Here is a 21,835-nt window from a genome sequence, read left to right as displayed (position 1 = left end):
AAGAAAGCACTGATTTAAATATAATGGAGATGTCGTTTTACATGTTCGTCACCATAACTTTCAATCCTTTCATATTTTATGAGGCCATCAAGTTCCTTTGACTTTTACTGGAACTTTCTTCACAAACTTTATGATTTCCCAAGGTTTTCATGAATGCAGACACCTTCAACTTTTATTTTTCCTGGAAACAGTTTGGAGAAAATTTATGAGAGTTTCAAGTGGTTTGTGTTGACCTGGGCGCCCCCTGTGGAGAAAGTGGTACATGTGAGGAAAAAATGTATTTTTCCCCTGATTAGTCAAATAAAGCAATTACTCACTGTAGGGTAAGGTGTGACACCACATCCGCAGCTAGCCAAAAAACGCCACTTTTCCTAAAAATCAAGTTTAAAAATTTAGCTGAGGATTTCCTGATCTTATTGCTGATGATCTTCATATTTCTAGCTCACAAAAGGCATCACTATGTTTTTCACCATTTCACATCTAGTTCATCCTGTAAACACTACTCATTTCATCCACAGGGGGCGCCAGAATCAACACAAACAGACTGAAAAAGAAAAAATGCATCAGAGCAGATTTGGAAAAAAGAAACTTTATTTGGAAACATTATGGAGAGAAAACAGAAAGAGTTTTAGAGTTTTTCATTTCTGAAAATCATTTTTATTTACTATAATACACAGCGGATGACGTCAAGAGTCAGGTGGTTTGTACACCGGTGTGACTGGATGAGAAATCTTATCAACAAAATGATAAAAAAAGAAAGAAAAGTTGATTGATTGTTTGATTGATGAGGAAACTACAGACGGAGAGCTTAATCTTTATCATCTAGCAGCTGCTGAACCCCCCCACCCCACCCCCACCTAAAAAAAAGACATTGTAGATCAGGGTGCTGTTGGCTCTGTTCCACTCTTTCCATTCGCTCCCTTCAATGTGCCCTTCTATGTCCCCTTCAGTCCAACATCATGCAACCTTAAAATGGACTTCTGGCTGCGTTCCACTCTGAATATTTATCCTCCTTGACACTCTGTACCTGCTATTTCACCTCTCAGAGGAAGATTATACTCATTAGTTAGGAGTTGGTTGCATTCCAGACATGTGTCTCCTTCAAAGTGTCCTTTAACGCTCACTAAATCAGATCTGCGTCCAAAACAAGACTTACTTCTCTTTCCTTTTGTGCAACCTTTTCCCCAAATTAAATACCAACAATTTCAGAGAAGTGGCTTAGCTCTTTTTCTGCCCTTTCAAAATAAAATAACCTTTTAAATTTAGTTAAAACTCAAAATTCCACAAATCTGTATGTTCAAACATCCTTTGCTGTCAAAGCACCTCATCTCATGCCAGTTTGGAGCCTTTTTGACTTCACTAATGCGAAGGGAGTATGCGACTTGTAAACGGGAATCAAACCAGCCTCTGTTCATGGGGGTGCACGCCTAAGCCATGAGGCTAAACTGGAGCTCTAATTTGGAGCCTCTGACCCTTTCTGGATCATCAACTGATGGAAAAGGGTTTATAAGATTTAAAAAAAAAAAAAAAAAAAAAATCAGGTAAGGACATAAGACACACCTGCCAGAAATGGGACACAGCCCTGCTTGACATTTTTTTGATCTGAATTCATCTCACATCGCTGACTCTCCAATGACGCCTCACACAAGTCCTCGAGGATTAATGCTTTCTGGGTTTGATGCAACCTTTAAATATTCTTTTAATCTCTTTTGTGCACCCTTGATACCTTTCCTAGCCTTTTCGCCTTGCTCTTAAAACTTGTTGAGATGAATGCGGAAAAATCAAGGCTGTTGCTTTGTCCAAAAACAAGTATTTCTTCTAACATTTAATCATCCTCAATCACAGCTCCTCTCGCTCCTCTCGCCCTCTCTTTCGGATGAATTTTAGGATTGGAGATTGTGCGTTAGGATTTTTTTTTTCAGGTCACAGGGAGGAGGAGGAAAGAGGTAGGAGAGAAGGAGGCGAGAAATGGAGGAATGAGGTGCGCCCGAGGTCACATCACCCGGGAGCGGTGGGAGCGTGGGGACGCTAACGAAAGGATGTCAATTATAAATGAAACAGCTTTCAGGAGGGTTGTGAATCGGACATGGGACTCGTCTTCAGGCTGTTTCTCAACCAGAGATGAGACAAGAAACAAAACGGAGGAAGAAAAAAGGGTAATTGGAAGAAATTAGGCATCATTTTCTGACCCCAAAACACTTCAGATACATCACGAGTCCTGATTTGTCAGCCAAAATCAGACACATCTGTGGGGTCACATGAAAATTGTAGTTTTTGCTCTAAATACTTCCCATTCTGAATTTACATTTTTAACATGCTCCTTTATCTTTACTGTTTGAAAAATCATCAAAACCTCCTGGATTCGTGTCCTTTTCTAGGGATCCATCAAAGGTAATAGAAGAGAGACGGTCGTTTGAAGAAAACTGTCCTAAAAAGGTAAAAATCACTTCTGCAGCAGCTCTGCAGCGAGCTGTATTTCATCAGATTCTCACTAGAGCTCAAAATGTTAAATTTGTCAGTTTCTAACCTGTCTTTTATCAAATCATGGAAGCTCTATGTATTCTTACAGGTAAATCTGCGAGATCTTTAAAAACTACGACATCACTTTGCAGATATTCTCAGACTCCTCTGTCCAGGCTGTAAAAGAGAGTTCCTCCTTCTTAAACGTGATATGATGTGATGTGTTCTATCAGTCAACTCACCCTGTAGCACAAACACCCACTACTAGCCAGAACTGTAGCCTTTGTTTTTTTGTCACCTGCATGTTGCTATACAGCTCTACTACCTGGATGTAAACAGTAACAGATGATGTCGTCTCATGTGTGGCATGGTTTGTCAGTAGGTTAATCAAGTGAATTGAGTTCAAGTTGTATTGACTGGAATAATAAGGAACTAGCACAGGCACAAGAAGGTTAACCTACAGGTGATGCTAGCGTTAGCATTGCTAGTGTTAGCCATTCTTTGCAAAACCAATTGTAACAGCCCAACAGACAGAAACAGATTTATTGTGAGTTTGGCGTTTCTCAGAAATTAAACTTTTTAACAAACTTCTTAGTAATAAGTCGCTTTTTAACATCACTGGTGTACTTAATCATCAAGGCTCTTTCCCGCCAAGCATTAGCCCTCTTTACACTTTTATCTACCTACCTCCAAAATGTGTCTTTTTTGTAGTTTTTGACACCGTTTGGTTGAGAAATTAAGTGTGATTCAAAAACTTCAAACTGATTGGCGCTACTGCTGGAGATGCAAATGAACCCGAGATAAAGGTACTGCATCAGAACCAATGGGACACGACCCCACAGTGGATGGGCTCAAACCTATCTGAAGTTACATATAAAATAAAAAAAAACCTTGGCAGAAGAATGTGTAAATTGTTGTGCAGTGTGAGTTTGACCTTAACAGCATGAAAATAAACTTAGTGTCATATAATATTTACTGTGATCAAAGTCTTTATCTCGTAGCTGAGTTTGATGCGGAAACGACAAAAATTCTGGGAAGTATTTGCGCCTAAGATCATCAGCTTTAGAATAAAGGATTAATGTGAGAAAACAAAATCTACGTCAATGTTTCTGCTGCTCTTGGCTTCAAAGTGTCGCAGAGACGAAAGCGATGAGGAATTTCTTGTTTGGACTGAAGGGGATTAAAAATGCTATCAAACCCCTCCCCTCTACACACACACAAACACACACCATTAGAAAAAAAAAGAGATGGGTTTCAGTTAGACCATCAGAACCACACAGACATATGATTATAGCTTCTGACAGATTATACAGTCCAGTACCCCGCGGTATTTCACTAAATCAGCAAACTCTGCTGCTGATAGATTTTTATATATATATTTATACTTATATATACTTCTTTCCTCTATTTAGGGAAATCTATTTGACATATAACCAAAAATATGATATTAAGAGTTGATTTCTTGCATGACAGAAAAAAATGTGGAAATGTTCCCCGTGAACAAAAAAGACTTCGATAAAAGGATGCGGATCTGAACGAGAGCTCCTTTACAGTTTCAAAGTTATCATTTCTTCTTTTTTTCTCACTTTAAAGTTCGTTTTCGTTTCATTTAGTGGCAAAAAACAGAGACATGCAAATTCTAGTTTCCGACAAACCAACAAGAACCGAAAGCAGAGATGAGTCGAAGCGGGAAACGAGGAAGAAAATCCAACACGGAAGACGCGCATCCTCGACAAGAACAGACGTAGTGGTTTCCTCGCTCATGTGCCGTCACGGAGGGGGTAAGGTCAAAGGTCGTCAGACCTCCAGGAGTGGTTGGAGTTAAGAGACGAGACGGTTAGGCTGCAGGTTTGTAGTGGAGTCTGTAAAGTCTCTTGCACAGAGCGGTTACAAGTCTTGAATTCCCTCGTGAATCCCTCCTTCCCTCGGCGGAGAAGGAACACGCTGACTGTCTGGTCAGCTCGCACACATCATCATCTTCATCATCATCTTCATCGTCACACACACAGACAGACACACAACCTGGGTAAAAATTACAAAAGAATAAAAAAAATCCAAATGATAAAAACTTAAAAGACGAAAACAGACGTGGAGTTGGCGTGTGGGACCTTTGACACAAATCGTGCATGTGCTGTCCTTTAAGGAGGGGTCAAAGTTCACACATTCGGGGTTTAATTTGTCCTTTTGTACTTAAAGCCAGAGCTCCCCACTGCCTCCACCCTAATCCATTGAGAGTTCCCAAATGCACCTTTGTGAGATTGTCTCCTTGTTCCTCTTCGTGCTGACCAGTTTGGGGTCAAGGGTCAACCAAAGAAGAAGAAGAAGAAGAAGAAATGTTTCCTGTGCTGAGATGTAGAGACCCGCAGGACGACAACGTGACTCCTTTCAGCCCACAAACGGTCAGAAACGAGTCAGTTGAGTGTCTCATGAGTCAGGTGTTTGCAGTCGTGGCGGCTAACTTCCCTTTTTCGTTGCGTGGGAGCAGAAGGAGGGTGGGCAGGGCCTCAGGGGAGCCTGTGTGCTATTCCATCAGGTTAAAATAGGAGGGAGGTAATTTCTTATTTGCTCAACACGCGTCAGAGAACCCCCAGAGTCCACGTCAGACCCTGCTAATGATTAGTGTCGTCGCTATGTGCCAAATCAAATCAGTTCATTTACTGGCTCGTTTCAGCCGCCGTGTCAGAAAAGGGCAAAAAATCAGTTCAGAAAGGTGACGTCCGATTGTGATTCTCTAATCCAGGATTTACCTCGATCTCTCAGATTAGGTTTAATCCAACAAACGCTCGATGTGTCTCTAAACCCCAAAGCTCATCACCTTAAAGTCGATGACAAACAGCAGCTGCTGATCCCTAAATTCACCGTCCGGGTTGTTTGATTTTAATTGAAGAGCTGAGTTCAGCGAAGCTTCCATCAGCTCACACTAACAACCCCGGGTGTCTTTTCCCAGCATGCTCCTCTGGCTCTTATATGAGCGGGTCGGGGTGCAGGGTGTGTTGTATCTGCTGTGGCTGCAGAGGAGGAGGCAGCTGCAACGGGAGCAGAGCTTCCACCATGTTGTGGCAGTGCGGCGGCGGCGTTCCCTCGCTGCTAGAGCTCTCGGCCACCTCGCCGCCGTGGAAGAAGTAGTCGCTCTGCAGGATAAAGGACTCGATGACGGCCTGGTTCAGCTTGGTGGTGGAGAGCGTGTCTTTGTTCTCAAAGTCGGGGCGCATCAGTGTGGGCCAGAAGCAGATGGAGAGGTTGTCGGCGGTCATCAGGGTGGTCTTACTGTGCTGGCTGACCCTGAAGGAGGAGACCAGAGATGAGAGATTATAAAAAGGGAAACTGATGTACTGCTAACATTTCTGGTAAGATACAGGATCCATTTTTTATTTATCTATTTATTTCTTTTTTAATTTAACCCCAAGACTCATGGAGACCGAACCTTTGAGTCACCGACTTATATTTTTATCAATGTAAAAACATCTTCTTAAGGTTGAAGTCTCCTCCGTTCTCAAATTCCAGAAAACCCTAAACATGACTCAAACTTCTCTATTTGTTTTAGCAGCAAAGATTAAACAGTCAGTTCCTTTTTTCAGCCAATACTAATTCCTTTTTTTTTTTTTTTGTAACTGTAAAAACGTCTATAAACACTGACTTTCTGCAAAGCATCCTAAAATATTTGCAACACACAGCTATTTTTCTTTTTTTAACTCCCTTGAAATCTGAGAAACCAGAGACAGCAGCTGGCAACCTCTTTAGATGTAAAGCTTTAAGTATGGGCTGGGAATTGAAAACTATGATCTGATACTGACTTTAATGCTATGAAATTTAATCTTCTTTTTTTTTAAATTGAATTGAACCTTTGTGAAAACTCAACTTTCTATATTCCTTAAAGGGACTGTGAGGAGGACCTGTTTGAACAACACCTTTTGGCCACGTAGTTGCATCCACACTGTCATGAAGAATTGACCCTTATAAAGGTGCGTGTTTGTTTTGGAATTAAATGGAGATCAGACTTTCTTTTTAGCACTACTTTTCTTTGTTCAAGGCAACTTTTTATTGGATACAACATGACAAGGTAAGGTATTTATCAACAGTTATGTAGCACTGTTGTTTGAAACGTGACAACAAGCAAACTTTGTAAGTTTGCACTGTAGTTTAGTAGCTGGCTATGTGTAGCCCTACTGGCAGTTCAGTGCTCTGAGTCATGTCCATAATGTGTTACGTCAGAGAATACTCATTATGTCCAACCAGCACTCATCTACCAAGCAGAGCTAAAGGCGGGTACACACCACAGGATAATGGGGCTGATTTTTGTCCCGATCTCCCCCTTACGATCAAAGCCAGCAAAGGCTCAATTGTTTGATGATGATTTTCCTGTGGTGTGGGGTGTGTTAAGACTGATTTCTTCCGGTCGGAGCGGCTCGGAAGGCCTCTGATTCAGAGATCGTAGATAATGTACATGTTTAATATTTGCGACAAAAAATCCTGTAGTGTGTGGGGCGCTCTAAGAGGAGCCGAGCAGGTACAGCGTGTTATTTCACTCGTACCCAAGCAAAGCCAATCAAGACGCGAGCTAAGTTGGCTGACTGACTGAGGGGAAGTGAGAAATCAATCTTTAATACCTGAACAACTTTACTCACCTCCAACTGGCATTCATTCATACAGCCAATATCCTCGCCGTCTCCACAACCTTTTCCATGAGCCCTTTTCTATTGTGTGTTTCGAAATTCTAGAGTCCAAAAACAACCATCTTTGCTTTTTCCCGTATGTCCATCATGTTTGTTTACACTGAAGTCACGTTTTACTATGTGAGATTTTGGAATATTGAGCGTGAAGAAGCTGAAGCTCAGCTGAAGAGTCTGTCAGTGTGTGGTGTCCTTGGAGTGCAGACCACACACTGTAAGATCAGGAGAGAGAAATCTTGTGCTATCTGTCTTTTGTTATCATCAAGTGTGGGGTCTCTAAAAGTGAGAAGTTTTGGAGAATCCTGTAATGTGTACCAGCCTTAACATAACCTCACTCTTCATTTCATTGATAGACTCAAGTTTGAACAGACCACTGCAGAATAACTGCTTTTCTGTCTGACAGTTAGGCTCCTGTGTCCACCATCACTACAAAATTAATCCAAGAAATCATTTTCAGCAGAGAAAAACACAAATCTCTCTTCTCTCTACTGAACTTTGTCAGACGGTGTGCTGTTGTCTTAGATTTCAACATACTGTAAAGAGGAAAGCTGAGAAATAGCATTAAGAAGTTATCTTCAATGATGCTGAAAACCTTATTTTAAGTTGTGGAATACAGTCAGGCATGTATCTAGAAGTGAAACTTTTTCAAGATCACTTAGAAACTCTTCGCAGCCCCTTTAAGGAATAAAGAGTTGAATTTTGAAATAGGTTAACTACAAATCTAATTTCAGATCATGCTTTTCAAATTCAATATACTTATTCAAATTAGTTTCCAGTGGCACTGGTCCCAGCTCATACAAATGTAGCTGGTGTCGTTTCTTGTTTCAACCACCAGGGGGAGTTTTTGAAAAAAGAGGGGTGTACAAAACCATCAAGAAGTCTTAAATAATTGGAAAAAATGTACAAGTAAATGTTCCTTCTTAGTCTTTATTCCTCTCCTCAGCTCAAAGAACTTCCTCCAGGTGTGAACCAAATGAGATTTATTATAAAATGATCAACAAACTGTTTGTGTTCTGTTCTGTATGTGTGCTAAAGTAAATCTAATGTGTCGATTATGTCTCGAAGCATCAGTCAGCGTGTTTACAGGACACATCCAGCAGCTGACGGATGTTTTTAATCAATCACTGATGAGGTGTGACAGTTTGATTAGGGTGCTGATGTTTTCTCGAATGACAGCTGTCGTCTTTATTCCGTCACTGGACGCCGCCCAGGAGTTGATTTCTGCTGCGCTCCACAGAGTCCTCAGCTCGACAAGCGGGAAATCAGGGCGTGAAGCACAAACTTAATTCACAGCCTCATCACACCAATAACTTCTGCTTTCTAGCATTTAGAAAACAAAGTCAGAGCCGGGGGATAATACCAAAGCGAGGCCTTGAAAGGCTTGTGCATGCTTTTATTTCCAGCTGATTAGATTACTGCAACAGTTTGTTCACAGGGCTTACAAAACATGCTGTTCTGCTACTTTTCAAAATGCTGCTGCTGCTGAGACGGAATAAAACATTTAAGAGACAAAAGTATCAAAATCTTTAAAGGCTCTTCTTTCACAGGGGCAGTCAAGTTGGTTTTCTTACTTATATTTTCTTGTTTTTTGTTTCTGTTTTTGAGAAAATTAAGAGAGACAACAATCCTAAAACCAGAGGATGAAGTGGAGCTGCTGTTAGGCTCAGAATGTGTCAGCTTGCTGCTTAAACTGCATCGTTTACGTCCTGCAGAGAATCAGATGTCAGTTTTTAAGCTGAGCTGAATTCTCCTGCTGTGGTGCGTTCACTGTCATCAGGTATTTCTGAACATCAAGGCTCCAGCAGCTTCATACTGAGGATTTAATTTCCACTACACGTGTATAAACATGAGATGTGAGCTTAAAGTATTTCTAACCCCTGCGTGGCTAGGTGTGCATCTTAGAAGAGTGTGTGTGTGTATGTGTGTGTGTGAGAATGTCTTACCTGTTGAGGTGTGTGATGATGTATTTGAAGACCTGGTAGTTCACAGGAGGAAACTTCTTCACGATCTCTCTCAAGACCTGGAGACGCTCGATGTAGTCCACGATTTCTGACACACACACACACACACACACACACACACACACACACACACACACACGCACGCACGCACGCAGGGGAGAAGAAGAGAGAAGACAGAAGGCGTTTTATATTTTACACACACTCTCTCCTGGGAACGGAAATTATACTCTCAGGAAAAACAAAAGGCTGAGATGCTGCCAAGAGAAACTCCCACGCTGTGCACACACACACACACACACACACACAAACACTCACGGTGACCCGGCAGCACAGAGCGCTGTGGGCAGAGACGGTGCGAGTCCGCATTACAGGTTACAAACAAAACAGGTCACTTTCTGCAGACGGGAAACATAAACACGTCTGTGTGTGTGAGTGTTTGCTTTAAAGGAAGACGCAGCAGCACAAACAGGACGAGATGGAGCAAGAATTAAAATGAGAAACAGATTCTCAGGCATATTTGTCAACATCTTGATGCCTCTGAAGCTAATTTTTCCATTTATGATGTAAAAACTGGGAGAAGTATGAAAAGTGTCTCAATGTTTAGATTTAGATTTGAGTGAGAAATGTCAGAAAACACAACAGAAAAACATACAACTGTGTCCCTAAAAAGCACTGCGTCTGTGAAGCTCCTCTATCCTCTTCTTCCTCTCCTGAGAATCCATCACGTTCCCGCTGGTGAAAGCCCGTTGGAGCTGAAACGCTACGCTCGGTTATTCTTCCATTAAATATTTACAGAGCTGATATGAAACACCGGCTTCTTCCTCTGGATTGTCACAACAGAAAAGCTTCAACACAACGCCGACCTGCAGTGCCTGCCTGGGATTTACTCCAGGATGTTCTCCAGGCGCTGCACGGCCAGAAGGAAGCTTTTCATTTTTAAAGAGAGAAATCAAAACCTACAAATGGGGTTAGACGCAGATTTATCCCTCCTGCATGTCATCAATCATCTTAACAAGGAGCAAGAGGTCAAAGATCATTACGTCACGTTGCCTTAGCACAAAAAGCACCACAAAGATTTTTTAAATATATGATAAATCAGTCTTTTGGGAGTATAAGCTGCTGTCACAATGCAGAGGCTCCTGAACCAGACGTTGGGATCCATGAGCTTTTTTCACAGGTTCATTACTTTGTACACTTTGCTGCACATCCACAGAGTTATTTTTTATGCTTTTTCATCTGTTGTTTCTTGGCAGCTTCAGCTCGTTCAGATCATCCTCTGCATCACAAACAGGGAAACAGGAAAAACAGCTCCACCCAGGCAGAGCTTCTGGATAACACGATCAGGACCTCATCAAATTCTTCCCCACTCTGCACAAACACACTCTGGCTCTGTTCTCGCTGGCAGCCGAGATTTTTAACACCAAGTCTGAATATTCCTGAAGACATAAATAAACTGAAGACGAAGAAACAAGCAGGGAAATGGTTCAGAAACTACAGCCCCTTCAAATAAAATCAACCAAATGAAAGTCCGTCAATTTTCTCTTTCAGAAGTCGGGACTTGACCTCAAACCTTCAAAAACATGATTGTGATGCAACACAGAGTCAGAGCTCGACTAAAACACCTCAGAAAACACACAAATTCAACAAAGAGCAACAACGCACATACCTACTACCATCACTTGCTAGCTACACCATGAAGTTAGCTGGTTTCATGTCTAGAAACAGTTGCCTACACATCTTTAAAGAGGGGGTATTCTGCTTTCCCATATTTTAAAGATGGTTAAGAAGAAAGATTTTTATACTAAACATGAAGATTTACAGAACCGCTACATATTCATATGTTGTAGAAATCTTTATTAGCTGTATTCTTGGACTGAACACGCAATAACACAGACAGCTGAAGTCACAGACCGAGAAGTTCCCATGCTTCACTCTCCATTGATAAGTCTCTCTTCATTCATGTTGGGCTGTAAAACCTCAAACCTGTTGACTCCTGGTCTGGCTCCACTCATTATGTTCGTTTATCATCGTAGTCAAGCTAAATACAAACTGATTTTGGCAAGGTCTGTTTTATTTTGAAAGTCACTGGGTGTTTTTAGGTATTTCCCAGTCACAACTTCCTGTCCTGCTCAATCTTCCCTACGCTGAATTCATGCGTCACAGCTTTGCATCCGTCAGAAATAGAATGGCTGAGCAGACGTACTGCAACAGAACGGATCCAGTGTGAGCTGACAGATTGATTTGAATGAAACCTATTTGATCCGTTTTTCCATGCAGAATTAGGGCTGAATGATTTTGGAAAACAATCTAATTGAGATTTTTTTGACTGATATTGCAATTGCAATTTGGCATTCCAATTATTTATTTGTTTATCATTTTATTTATTTATTTTGGGGTGTGGGGGTATCCTTTGTATTATTTACTAAAAACAATTAATAAATCATTCTATATCATTCTATAGAATGAAGGCCAAGCCTACATGTTATGATGAAATGAAATAGATTGAAGCATGAGTTGTTAAGAATAATATATCTTTATTTAACTATCCTGATCACAGAAGAAAATTGACTGATAGATTTAACTTTAAGCCTTGTAGAAGTGTAATATTTTTGCCAGAAAAACCAGCATTTTGACATTGCTGTTTTTAAGGAAGAAGGAGCACAAGTTACTATGTCCCCTCCAGGTCTGTGTACATTAAACTTTTTTAAATTTACTTTTTTTTTTAAATTGCAGACTCTGTGATTTGATTGCACTCTGTTACATTGCGATGTCGGTTTAAATTCGATTAATTTTTCAGCCCTCTACAGAATGGAGACGCACTGCAGAAGCATCCAGTGTATTTTAGCCGTAAGACTAACTCCTAACTGCTTCGTGACAGGCTGGGGCAAATGCTGAGCAGGCCTCCAGAAGGCTGGCCAATCAGAAGTAAGGTGGTTTGTGGAGCAGGGAGCCTTAAAGAGACAGCAGCAAACATGAAGGGTTCCAGACAAGTTGAAAAAAGGGTTTTCTATAACACCAAGGTGATAAAAATCTGGATTTCTATAGCTGTAAGTCATGTAAGGCAAAGACTAAAAAAACAACAATACCCCTCTTTAAAAAGTTTGAAGTTACTGTTGCAGGGCATGTGCAGTCTTTTTATAAAGATTTTATATCTTAACCTTTTAGGTATCATACTGTGAAAATTGGAAGCTCATCTTCTCTTCTTTCAGGAACTGTTTGATTTTTTTTGTTAGCCCTAATGGTTTAGGAATTAGGGTAATTAAAGCACTTGAAAATTAAGATCAGATCACATTAAATATTGGACTAGCGTTGCTACACCCCAGATATCACCGTAAAGCTTGTCTTTTCTTCTTTAAGGAGCAGTTTAATTTTTTTCTTCATTAACCCAAATGTTTGAGGAGTTGCAGTAATTTAAAGAGCACTTGTAAAACTGGCACCGCTAAGTTGTTTTGATCTAAACCAATATTTGATAAAAAGGGGGAAACCAGGTTTGAATACTAAAACTCCTCTATGATTCAAACCCTGATGTCTGCGGCTGAAACAAACTTGTGAAGTGGAGGTTTAAAGTCTCAGCCAGAGAATGTTCCTGTTTGGAAATTCTGCTTATTTTTGGAAGAAACATTAATAACCACCCCGGCTGGGATACCTGCTGGGTCTAATTGAAAACACTCTGAATTTGATAAGAAAACACACAAAAATCATCTTTGACTCGCAGGTAATTACACACGGAAAAACACTTTTGGAAATTTGATTGGACCTCTGTAAGATCGAGGAGGTTAATTAGTCTGAAAAGATGAAGTCTGATCTGAAGCGGTTCATCTCAACTGAAGAAAAAGCTTTCAACGAAACGCAAACACACACACACACTTTTAACCTTTTCTGCTGTTTTCATGCTGTTGAAGGTTATTCAGGTTTACACACACACAGCTCCCCTGTCGCATCACACTCTCCTAAGAGGCTTTTTTCAGCCCCGGGGTACTGTCACACATCTACACACCTCTGTGTGTGACTGTGTGTGTGTGTTCTTCCTTATAAGCTAAAACCTCCAAGCTGACAACGGCAGATTAATGAGCCAAGAATACAAACACACACACACAGGAGCAGAGAGACGTAAAGATATCACACACACATTTTAATGAGTGTCTCAAAAATTAGAGAAGGCAAAAAAAAGGAAGTTCTTCTTCTATGAGTCAAATATAGCAGCGACTTTTCTTCTGTTTTTCTTTCTATACCACCGTCTCACTTCTTTCATCTTCATCTCTCCCCCTGCACTTCTGAGCTTCCTCCTCCTCCCCCTCATCTTCTTTCTTTTAATGATTTCTCTTTAATCATAAGACTACAGCCAGGCGACGGTGGCTGTTTGACCTTTGACCCTCGTCTGTGTCCTGCAGCTGTAAGGAGGAAATCGGATCTCTGACTTTGATCCTCCTTGGTGTTATAATGTAAAGTTTTGTCTCAGAGTTCAGACTGAGTGTGGTTCAGGTCCAAGCCAATCACATCGTCTCAACTCTGTATTTCAACCAATCATGATGTCTGACCTCTCTTTCGTGAGGTAATATTATCAAAATCCTGTATATGACAGAAAAGATCTTCACGTTATGGAAAAGTAGCCCTGACTTGACAGATTCATGTCTCCAGCGTTTGTGTGTCAGTGTGTTAATCCTTACTTGCGGCCTCCACCAGCTCCGGGTGCAGGCTGTAGGGGATCAGTGGGTCAGGCAGGTCTGCGAAGAAAGCCTTCAGAGCTCCAGCAGCTGCATTCACCGCCACGTCCATCACTATGAAGTCGATACTGTGATCTACAAAGAGACAGACAGGGAGAGAATTAAATTTTCACAATCTGCACTTATGAAAACTCTTTCCCATTTTATTATCTTCACATATGTGGAAACTAGAAAAGCACTTAGAGAGCACAGACCTCCACCAAGCATATTGTGATTGTCACGCATCACTTTAGTCCGACTTTAATGTTATACTCCCTTTCAGCAGACTGCCTGCTACAATTTGGTGTTAGTTTCAGGTTTGTACGATAATGTGTTACCTGACAGTGCTAAAAATTATGATGACCCAGTACATATTTCATATTCCAGATCTTAGTATGCTGAATATTGCCAGGATCTGGATCGTACTTTTACATCTGTCAGAAATTATTGTGACCTTGTCTTGTATTGTTTTGCAAAGCAATCTGACCATTTATGGTGGAGTTATATACAGACATTTTTAAAACGGCCCTACCTCACAATGATAAAGAATCCTTTAAAATAATCCTGGATCCAGACGGTGATCCAGATCACCTCCAAAATGTAACCACTTCTTCCTTATCCCATTTTGAACATTTCCTGAAAATTTCATGAAGATCTGTTCATTACTTTTTGAGTTATGTTGTTCACAGACAAACAAACTCTCCAAAAAACATGACCCATATTATATTAAGTGTAAGAGATGAGCAACATATGTGAAACTGGTTGGTACCAGGCTGCAAATGTGTTTATTTCTGCTGTATAAAGCGGCAGTTTGACTTAATGGGGATTCCTTGGATTTTGCAGCCAGCCTCAAGTGGACACTCAAGAAACTGCAGCCTTTCTTCTACTTCTGCATTGGTGCCATTTTTCAGACAGAATTTTGAGGTCGCAGCTTGGTTATAAGTAAAAAAAAACAGAGATACACCTGTGTTCCCCTTGGCATGCTGAGGATTCAACCTTACAGTAAAGCAGCTGCGTTTAAGACCTCCGTCCTGTAAGTCATGTCAGTCCTTCCAGAGATAAGATTCCCGGCTTCGGAGCTTAAGTTTGCGAGGATATCAAAGCGGTTGTGAGTAGCTGTGTTGCAGCAGCGAGGCTCACAGCGGAGCTTTGTGTCTGTGCAGGAGAACAGAGCTCCTCTCTGATCACAGCTAACAGAGGTTATCATCAGTCTGTCTGCAGGCACAGAGGCCTGAGTGTTTCTCTGATGGAGCAGCGGGGAAGGAGAGAATAAACTTCCAGTTCAAACAACCATTTTTCTTCTCTGTCAAGAGAGAGCTCCAGCTCTGAAGCATCGGCGTCAGTACTTCTTATGTTTTGAGGGGATAAAGTCTGAGTGTTAAACGAAAAGAAAAGCAGAATGATCTTTTGAGACCGGAGCGGAGATCTTTGAAAACATCAGGCTGGTGTCAGCTTCTTTATTAATGAGAAATTCTGCTGTGTTTGGAGTCTGATGCTGTTTTTACTGTACTGTTCTGAAGATAAGAAGACTCTGATTGCAAGATGACCCCCTTTGCTCTTGGAGGACATTTTTTTAATCAGGAAAACAAAAGCGGGGCACGTTGTTTCTGACATCTTTTAAAGGCTCTGTGAGGAAAATCATTCTGGTGGTCAGTGCAGTGACACCTGTGGTGAGAATCGGTAGTGCTTTTCTTAAATAAAGACTCTGTTTCTCATGAGCACAAACTGATATTTATTGTTAATAATGGTATTAATTATTCTAAAGTATACTTTATGTTACTATCTTGTGTTGCTCTCCAGATTTAATCCTTTTATGATTTTTTGGATTCGGATTCAATTTAAATCGCAATTCTTCGTTATTTCCAATTTTTGCAATTTTTACTTGACTTTTTTAACACCAAACTGTGTAAAAAAGTTAAATGACAATGATGACCTCTACAGACCATATCAAGAGCTATATTTTCCCCAAAAGTGCACACGTGTGAGTCAGAGAAGAACAATTTGCCCTCTGTTGGAGAAAATCTGTGACTTTTCCCCAACCCAGCTTATAAATAAAGATTGAAATAAAGGATTAAAATTTGAAAAAAAAAACAAAAAACAAATCAACTCGTGAACATAGAACCCCGATTTACAAACCGTGACACAAAAAAATCCCTACACATTTGTGATTCCATTGTTTTTCTCCCACCCCTAATATGTTTCTTATTTTGAAACATGCAACAAAAAATTGCTTTGTTTTTTGGGTGTCTGGAACAGATTAATGGAATTTCAATTCACTTTAAAGGGGAAAACTGATTTGACACATAGGAAATTCAAGTTACAAGCTCCATCACTGAACAAAGTAAACTCGTAACTCAAGGCATCACTGAAAGTGAGACTGGTTCAAGACCACTTTTTAAGTCTTCACAGTGCATCTAAACTATCACTGTGTCTTTCCATCTTTCGTCCCTCTGCTGCTGACGTTGTGAGCGACGGCTAGACCCAGCCAGAAGGGGCTTATAAGCTGGACAGACAAGCAGCTTCATCCACTGTTGTAAATAAATATTAGCGCTCAAAAGTGTAAACCCTGAATAAAATACTATCCTACTTTTTTAAATTTATCTGTAGTGGTAAGACACCAAGAACAACAATCTGAGGAGACACTTTTAGTGGGACGTAAAATGATCAGGCATATTTACACTAAAGGATTCCAAAACTGTGAGGCATTAAATCTCTACATATGTAAAAATAAGCCCCAGGCCAAAAACCCTTTTACCGAGTACAGGTACTCGGTAATGTTTGCTTTGGAGAGGCTGTTAGCTGAGACACAGCATGTTAAATAAACATACATCCATTCCTGTTTTACACACTGCTGCGGCCAAATGACGACAGGAAGGAGGAGAGAGATGGGGGAGAAGAGGGAGAGAGAAAGAGGACAGAGCCCTGAGGTGACACGACAGCTGTCAAACTGAATCTGAGAGACTGTCAACACACACGAACACACACACACACATTCTGAGTTTACCAGAAATACTCTCAAGGAAATAAAGAGAAAGATGTGAGGAAATAAGGAGAGTGATATGAACAACAGGAAATGCACATGTGAATAAAAGTAGGACAGAAAAAGAGAGAAGGAGGAGTTACAGGAAAAGAGGATGATTATCAAAGGAGGAAGATTTAAAGAGGGGACAAAAGGGGCAAGAAACGGAGGAAAGAGGAAGTAAAGCTGTTTCTTCATCAAGTTTATTAATAAACAACAAACAAATGCTGCATCAGCTGAAGCCAGTTAATGAAGCAGAACCAACAGTGACCCCTGAATCCCACAAGAAAAGCCATCATTACCGCACCGCTCCCCGAGCTCATTCATTTAACTTTTCAACTACCTCCATTAAAGAAACATCCCGCTTCTTTAGCCAGCAGCCCATCTGACACAGCAGCTAATTAACAGTAACGCTACTTTTTCACAAAAAGATATGAATGTGCTGCGAAGGGAAGAAACAAGGGAAGGATGTGCGTGTGTGTGAAGAGGAATACACAAGGAGTGAGGTGGGAGAATGGAGAGGAAATGAGACAGACTTTACTTAAGATGTTTGAGAACAGCAGGTTTACACGACGCCCCCGCGGAATCAAATTAAACTTTATACCTTCTGCCGTCTGTGTTCTGATGTAATTATTAGACAAATATTTAAAATTTGCTTTCGTGACATTAACTCGATTACATTTTCAAGCCACGAGCTGAAGCAGAAAACTCAAAATGACTCCTTGCAGGCAGAAACTCCAATGACATCACCAGCAGGTGTTTGTTTTCCTAAAGTTTTCGGCTCAATTAGTCAGCAGCGCTGCTTTCTCTCATTTTTCACCACATTGGAGACATTTCTCGCACAAGCACAGCCTCATTTTTTACATTTTGGCTGTTTCACATTAAAGAGAGAGGTATTGTGCTTTATTTTAGTCTTAATATTGTCCCTCTGGTGCCCCTGTAGAGACCTTAAATGGCTTATAGCTCATTAAAGTTCCTATTTTTCTCACACTGGTGTTTTAGAAACTGCTTATTTCAGCCTTTTTCTAAAAAGCTTCATTTTTGCTGCTGGCACCCTACTCTACAAACCCTCTTTCTTCTGATTGGATATCCCTGTGGAGGCCTGTAAGGGTGGGGCTATGGGCAGACCTTGGTGATTGAGGCCCTGCCCCTTTAACATGTCATGCAATAAAGGAGATCCTTATGCAATAACATCCTTCAGCAAATCTTGTGAAGATCACATGAACACTGTGCACTATTTTCAGAGCCAGACATATTCAGGGATTTCTCAAACATTTGAATATGTGGTGGTTTCAAAAACTGCACACGTTTAGTTTGAGCATCCAGCATTGCAGAATGTCAGGGTAATATTTACAACTAGAAAAGGACTCAGAGTGCAGACCTCCACCAAGCATACCGTGAATGTCACGCAACAATTTAGTCCTACTTTAATGTTATACTCCCTTTCAGCAGACTGTCTGCTACAATTTGGTGTTAGTCACAGGTTTGTACGATAATTTGTTACCTGACAGTGTTGAAAATTATGATGACCCAGTACATAATTCATATTCCAGATCTTAGTACCCAGAATATTGCCAGGATCTGGATCATACTTTTACATCTGTCAGAAATTATGGTGACCTTGTCTTGTGTTGTTTTGCAAAGCAATCCAACCATTTATCTTGGAGTTATATACACATATGTTGAAAACAGCTCTATCTCACAATGATAAAGAATCCTTTAAAAACAACCTGGATCCAGACGGTGATCCGGATCACCTCCAAAATTTAATCACTTCTTCCTTATCCTATTTTGGACATTTCCTGAAAATTTCATGAAGATCTGTTTGTTACTTTTTGAATTATGTTGTTAACAGACAAACAAACTCTTCCAAAAACATGTAGGTAAATATGAGTTGTGTTATTTGGGTTTCTTTATTTCACATGCTGCTGGTGAACACTTATAAGATCAGACAGGCGGCTGAAAAGAGAAACGACAGGAGGTGAGGCTATTTATCCAAACATCGATGACACAGACTGAGCCTAAAAAGAGAGGAAATAAAAAGATCACTGATCAGCAAGGGGCTGAAATAACAAACCACCTCATTTCGTCTCAGGCCAGCCTCCCTACTTCAACGGCTGGCAGTAAAATGACCGACACGGCTGAGTGTGTGCTGGCGATTTCTGCCTGTGGTGACTTTATTTATCCGAACAGCCGTTTTGGCAGCTCACCAGCTCTCATGTGCAGGTTTCACTGAGCTCCACAGGGCATGTGTTTCTCTTTAAGCACCTCTGTTTCAGCTGGCTTTGGACTTTCTCTGCGGGTCAGATTTATTGCACAAACGCCGCTCTATTGGTAACATACCGAGTTAAGTTCTTAAACGGCGTGATTTGAAGTCCATGGGAAAATAATTTAGAATCACGATGTGTGAAAATAACGAGAACCACCAGCCTCCACCAGCTTTGAAACCCCAGCTCCACATGCCCCCCTCCTGAATGTGTATTTATGAGGCTCTGCTGAAAGCCTGCACAGGTGTGTGTGTGTCTTTGAGTGTGTCTGTGAGTGCTTCACCTTGATCAAACTGTTTCTGGATGTTGTCCTGGTCCGTCTTGTTCCCACTGACACGGTACAGGCCCTCTGTGGTCAAACCTGCAGACACAGACGGACACGTTCAGCTCAGTTAGACTGAAAAAGTGTGTTAAAGACAGAATTGAAAACAGACGGGCTAACGGGAGCAGAGTAATGGATTTCAGTTTGTGCGGTTTTCTGTTACCACATGCAGAGATTTTTCTGGATTAAAACCTTCATGCCATAAATTCCAAGGAAAGAAAGTTTCTCTGAATTTTCCCCTACTTGGTTTTAAAGCCTCTGAACAGAAACGCTGTTTAACACAACTGAAAACAGAACACCACACACAAACCAGGTGTGGAGGTGTAACACTAGGAAACATGGCTTCACATGTGCGAGAGTTGGAGGCACTATAGATCCTTTTCTAAGACTTTTCCAACAATTTTTCAAAAAATTTTCCACTCACATATTTCTGTCCACAACTTTTTTTCTCACAAATCTACAGAGGTCCAACATGATTGAAGTGTTATTTACACAAATTTGAGACTGTTCCTGCACAATTACCTTTATTTTCTAACACATTTGCTATCTTTGCAACAGGGGTGCAACTTTTTTCTTGACAAATTTCCATCTTTAATTTGACAGACATTCCTTCCTTCATTCCTTGCAGCTTTTTTACCCCAAAATGTGACTGTTTCATCAAATATTTCTACAGTTTTCTAAAAATCTGTGATAAAATTCTTCACAAGGCATCAACTTTTTTCTCCTAAAAGGATCCCAACTTTTGTTTTCCACTTCTGCAAGTCTTTTTCCACACAAATGTAGGATTTTTTAACAATAAAGGACCTTGAATAACAAAAATTTAGAAGCTGAAAGTTTGTTTTGACTGGGAGCTTTTTGTTTGCTTGTTCTGTTTTTTATTTTTTTTACAAATTATTTCTTTTTCCTTTGTGTTTTTCTGCTTTTTTGAGAACAGTCACATTAAATCTGATGTTTTCTCTATTTATATATCTGACATTTCTGTAATCTGTACCTCTGTGTGGCACTGGATTGCTGTAAAGATGTAATAATGATAAAACTTCACTAAATGGTACAGGTGGTTTATCTATGCAAAATGTCAATAAAAACAGTTAGAACTTGGGTATTTTTTTCATCTCAAGGCTGCAACTTTTTCTCACATATTTCTGACTGTACCCCTTAACATTTCTGGCTTTTACGCACTAATCAGCACCTTCTTAATTCTTAACAGATTTGCAAGTTTTTATTACAAGATTTAGCAAAGTTTTTGCACAGATCTGTGGCCATGTCCTTACATTAACTGTTATTTTCCCCAACATTTCAATATTTCTAAAACAAATTTCTGACCTTCTACTTTAAAAAATAATAACACTTTTTAAGAAATCTTTGACTTTATTCCCATCAAGGCTGTGACTTTTTTTCCCCGGCAAAGGATTTTTCTTCCCAAGGACTTCTTCTCTCATAAGTTTCTAACTCGTTCCTTTACACACTGCTGGTCCTTTTCTTGAATTTGACTTCATTTTTTTTTCCAATAATTTTATTTTTTTTCTAGAGATGAGCATACAAAGTCTTTCAAGAAAGTTACATACAAAATTATGAAAATATATATCCTCATACCTCTTACACTCCCTTTCATTTGCAAATAAACAAAGAAGAACGACAGATGTCACACTTTCTAATTTTCCATGAATTTTAACTAAATTTGAACATTTTTATCCCAAAATGTTCAACTTTTTTCTCATAAATTTGTTACTGTTCCCTATACCTTTAATCCTGGAATATTACTTTTCTACTCTGGCTTAGTTGTTAAATATTTCCCTTACACTGGACTTAATCTTCACTGTACCATGAAGGTACTTTACAGGACTCAATTGCATTGATTTATGTGCCTGAGCCACTCCTGTTATCTTGGCTTTAAAATAGGAAAGCTGACATTCTGCTTCAGTCTATGTATCCTCATCTGCAAACTCTCACCCCTCTTACGATATGAAAATACAGGAATCTGACTAACAGCCTTCTGGAACAACAATGGCATAAAAGGAGTAAACAAACAGTTTAGTTAGTTTGTGTTTGAGCCTTCTGTTGATCTACTGAGAGCAGCATTTGTTAGTGTCTCTAACCATAAATAACACAGCCAGCTGGCACCTGACAGCTGATCTTAGACCAGCGCATATGGAGGCGGAGGGTCTTAATTAGAGCTATAATGTGTGTTCTGGCTGCACTCACACACAATCCATACAGGTTGTTCTGCTCTGTCGCTGCTGCAAGGTCACCCACACTGCAGTATACATGCCTGTAAGAGTGTGTGTGTGTGTTTGCATGTGTCGATGTGTGTGTGTGTGTGTGTGTGTGTGTGTGTGATGAGCCCCTGCATAGGCAGTTAAGCAGAGACGGTATTATGTAAATTCAGTTTTAATGGATTCCAGTAAATCGTGTCAAGTGTGCGCAGGAGTGGGA

General features: G+C 40.3%; 1 protein-coding gene across 2 annotated transcripts in view; it reads right to left on the bottom strand.

The window, feature by feature from the left end:
- Nucleotides 1–573: 573 nt before the first annotated feature.
- Nucleotides 574–21,835, bottom strand: part of arhgap5 (Rho GTPase activating protein 5) — a 71,869-nt gene continuing 50,607 nt past the window's right edge. For both annotated transcript variants that reach the window (XM_074691575.1, XM_074691576.1), the window contains exons 4-7: nt 19,364–19,441; nt 13,759–13,890; nt 9,074–9,179; nt 574–5,742 (exon numbers count right to left, since the gene is read on the bottom strand). In XM_074691575.1, the coding sequence (XP_074547676.1) occupies nt 5,424–5,742; nt 9,074–9,179; nt 13,759–13,890; nt 19,364–19,441 (635 nt within the window). In that variant the 3' untranslated portion in view covers nt 574–5,423. The remainder of the gene's footprint in view (nt 5,743–9,073; nt 9,180–13,758; nt 13,891–19,363; nt 19,442–21,835) is intronic.

The sequence above is a fragment of the Halichoeres trimaculatus genome, unplaced genomic scaffold (genome assembly GCF_033239565.1).
Source record: "Halichoeres trimaculatus isolate MK-OKI-2021-1 unplaced genomic scaffold, fHalTri1.1 fHalTri1_scaffold_17, whole genome shotgun sequence".
Classification (NCBI taxonomy): domain Eukaryota; kingdom Metazoa; phylum Chordata; class Actinopteri; order Labriformes; family Labridae; genus Halichoeres; species Halichoeres trimaculatus.
The sequence above is the reverse complement of the archived record's forward strand: the minus strand, read 5'-3'. Positions and strand labels throughout refer to the sequence as shown.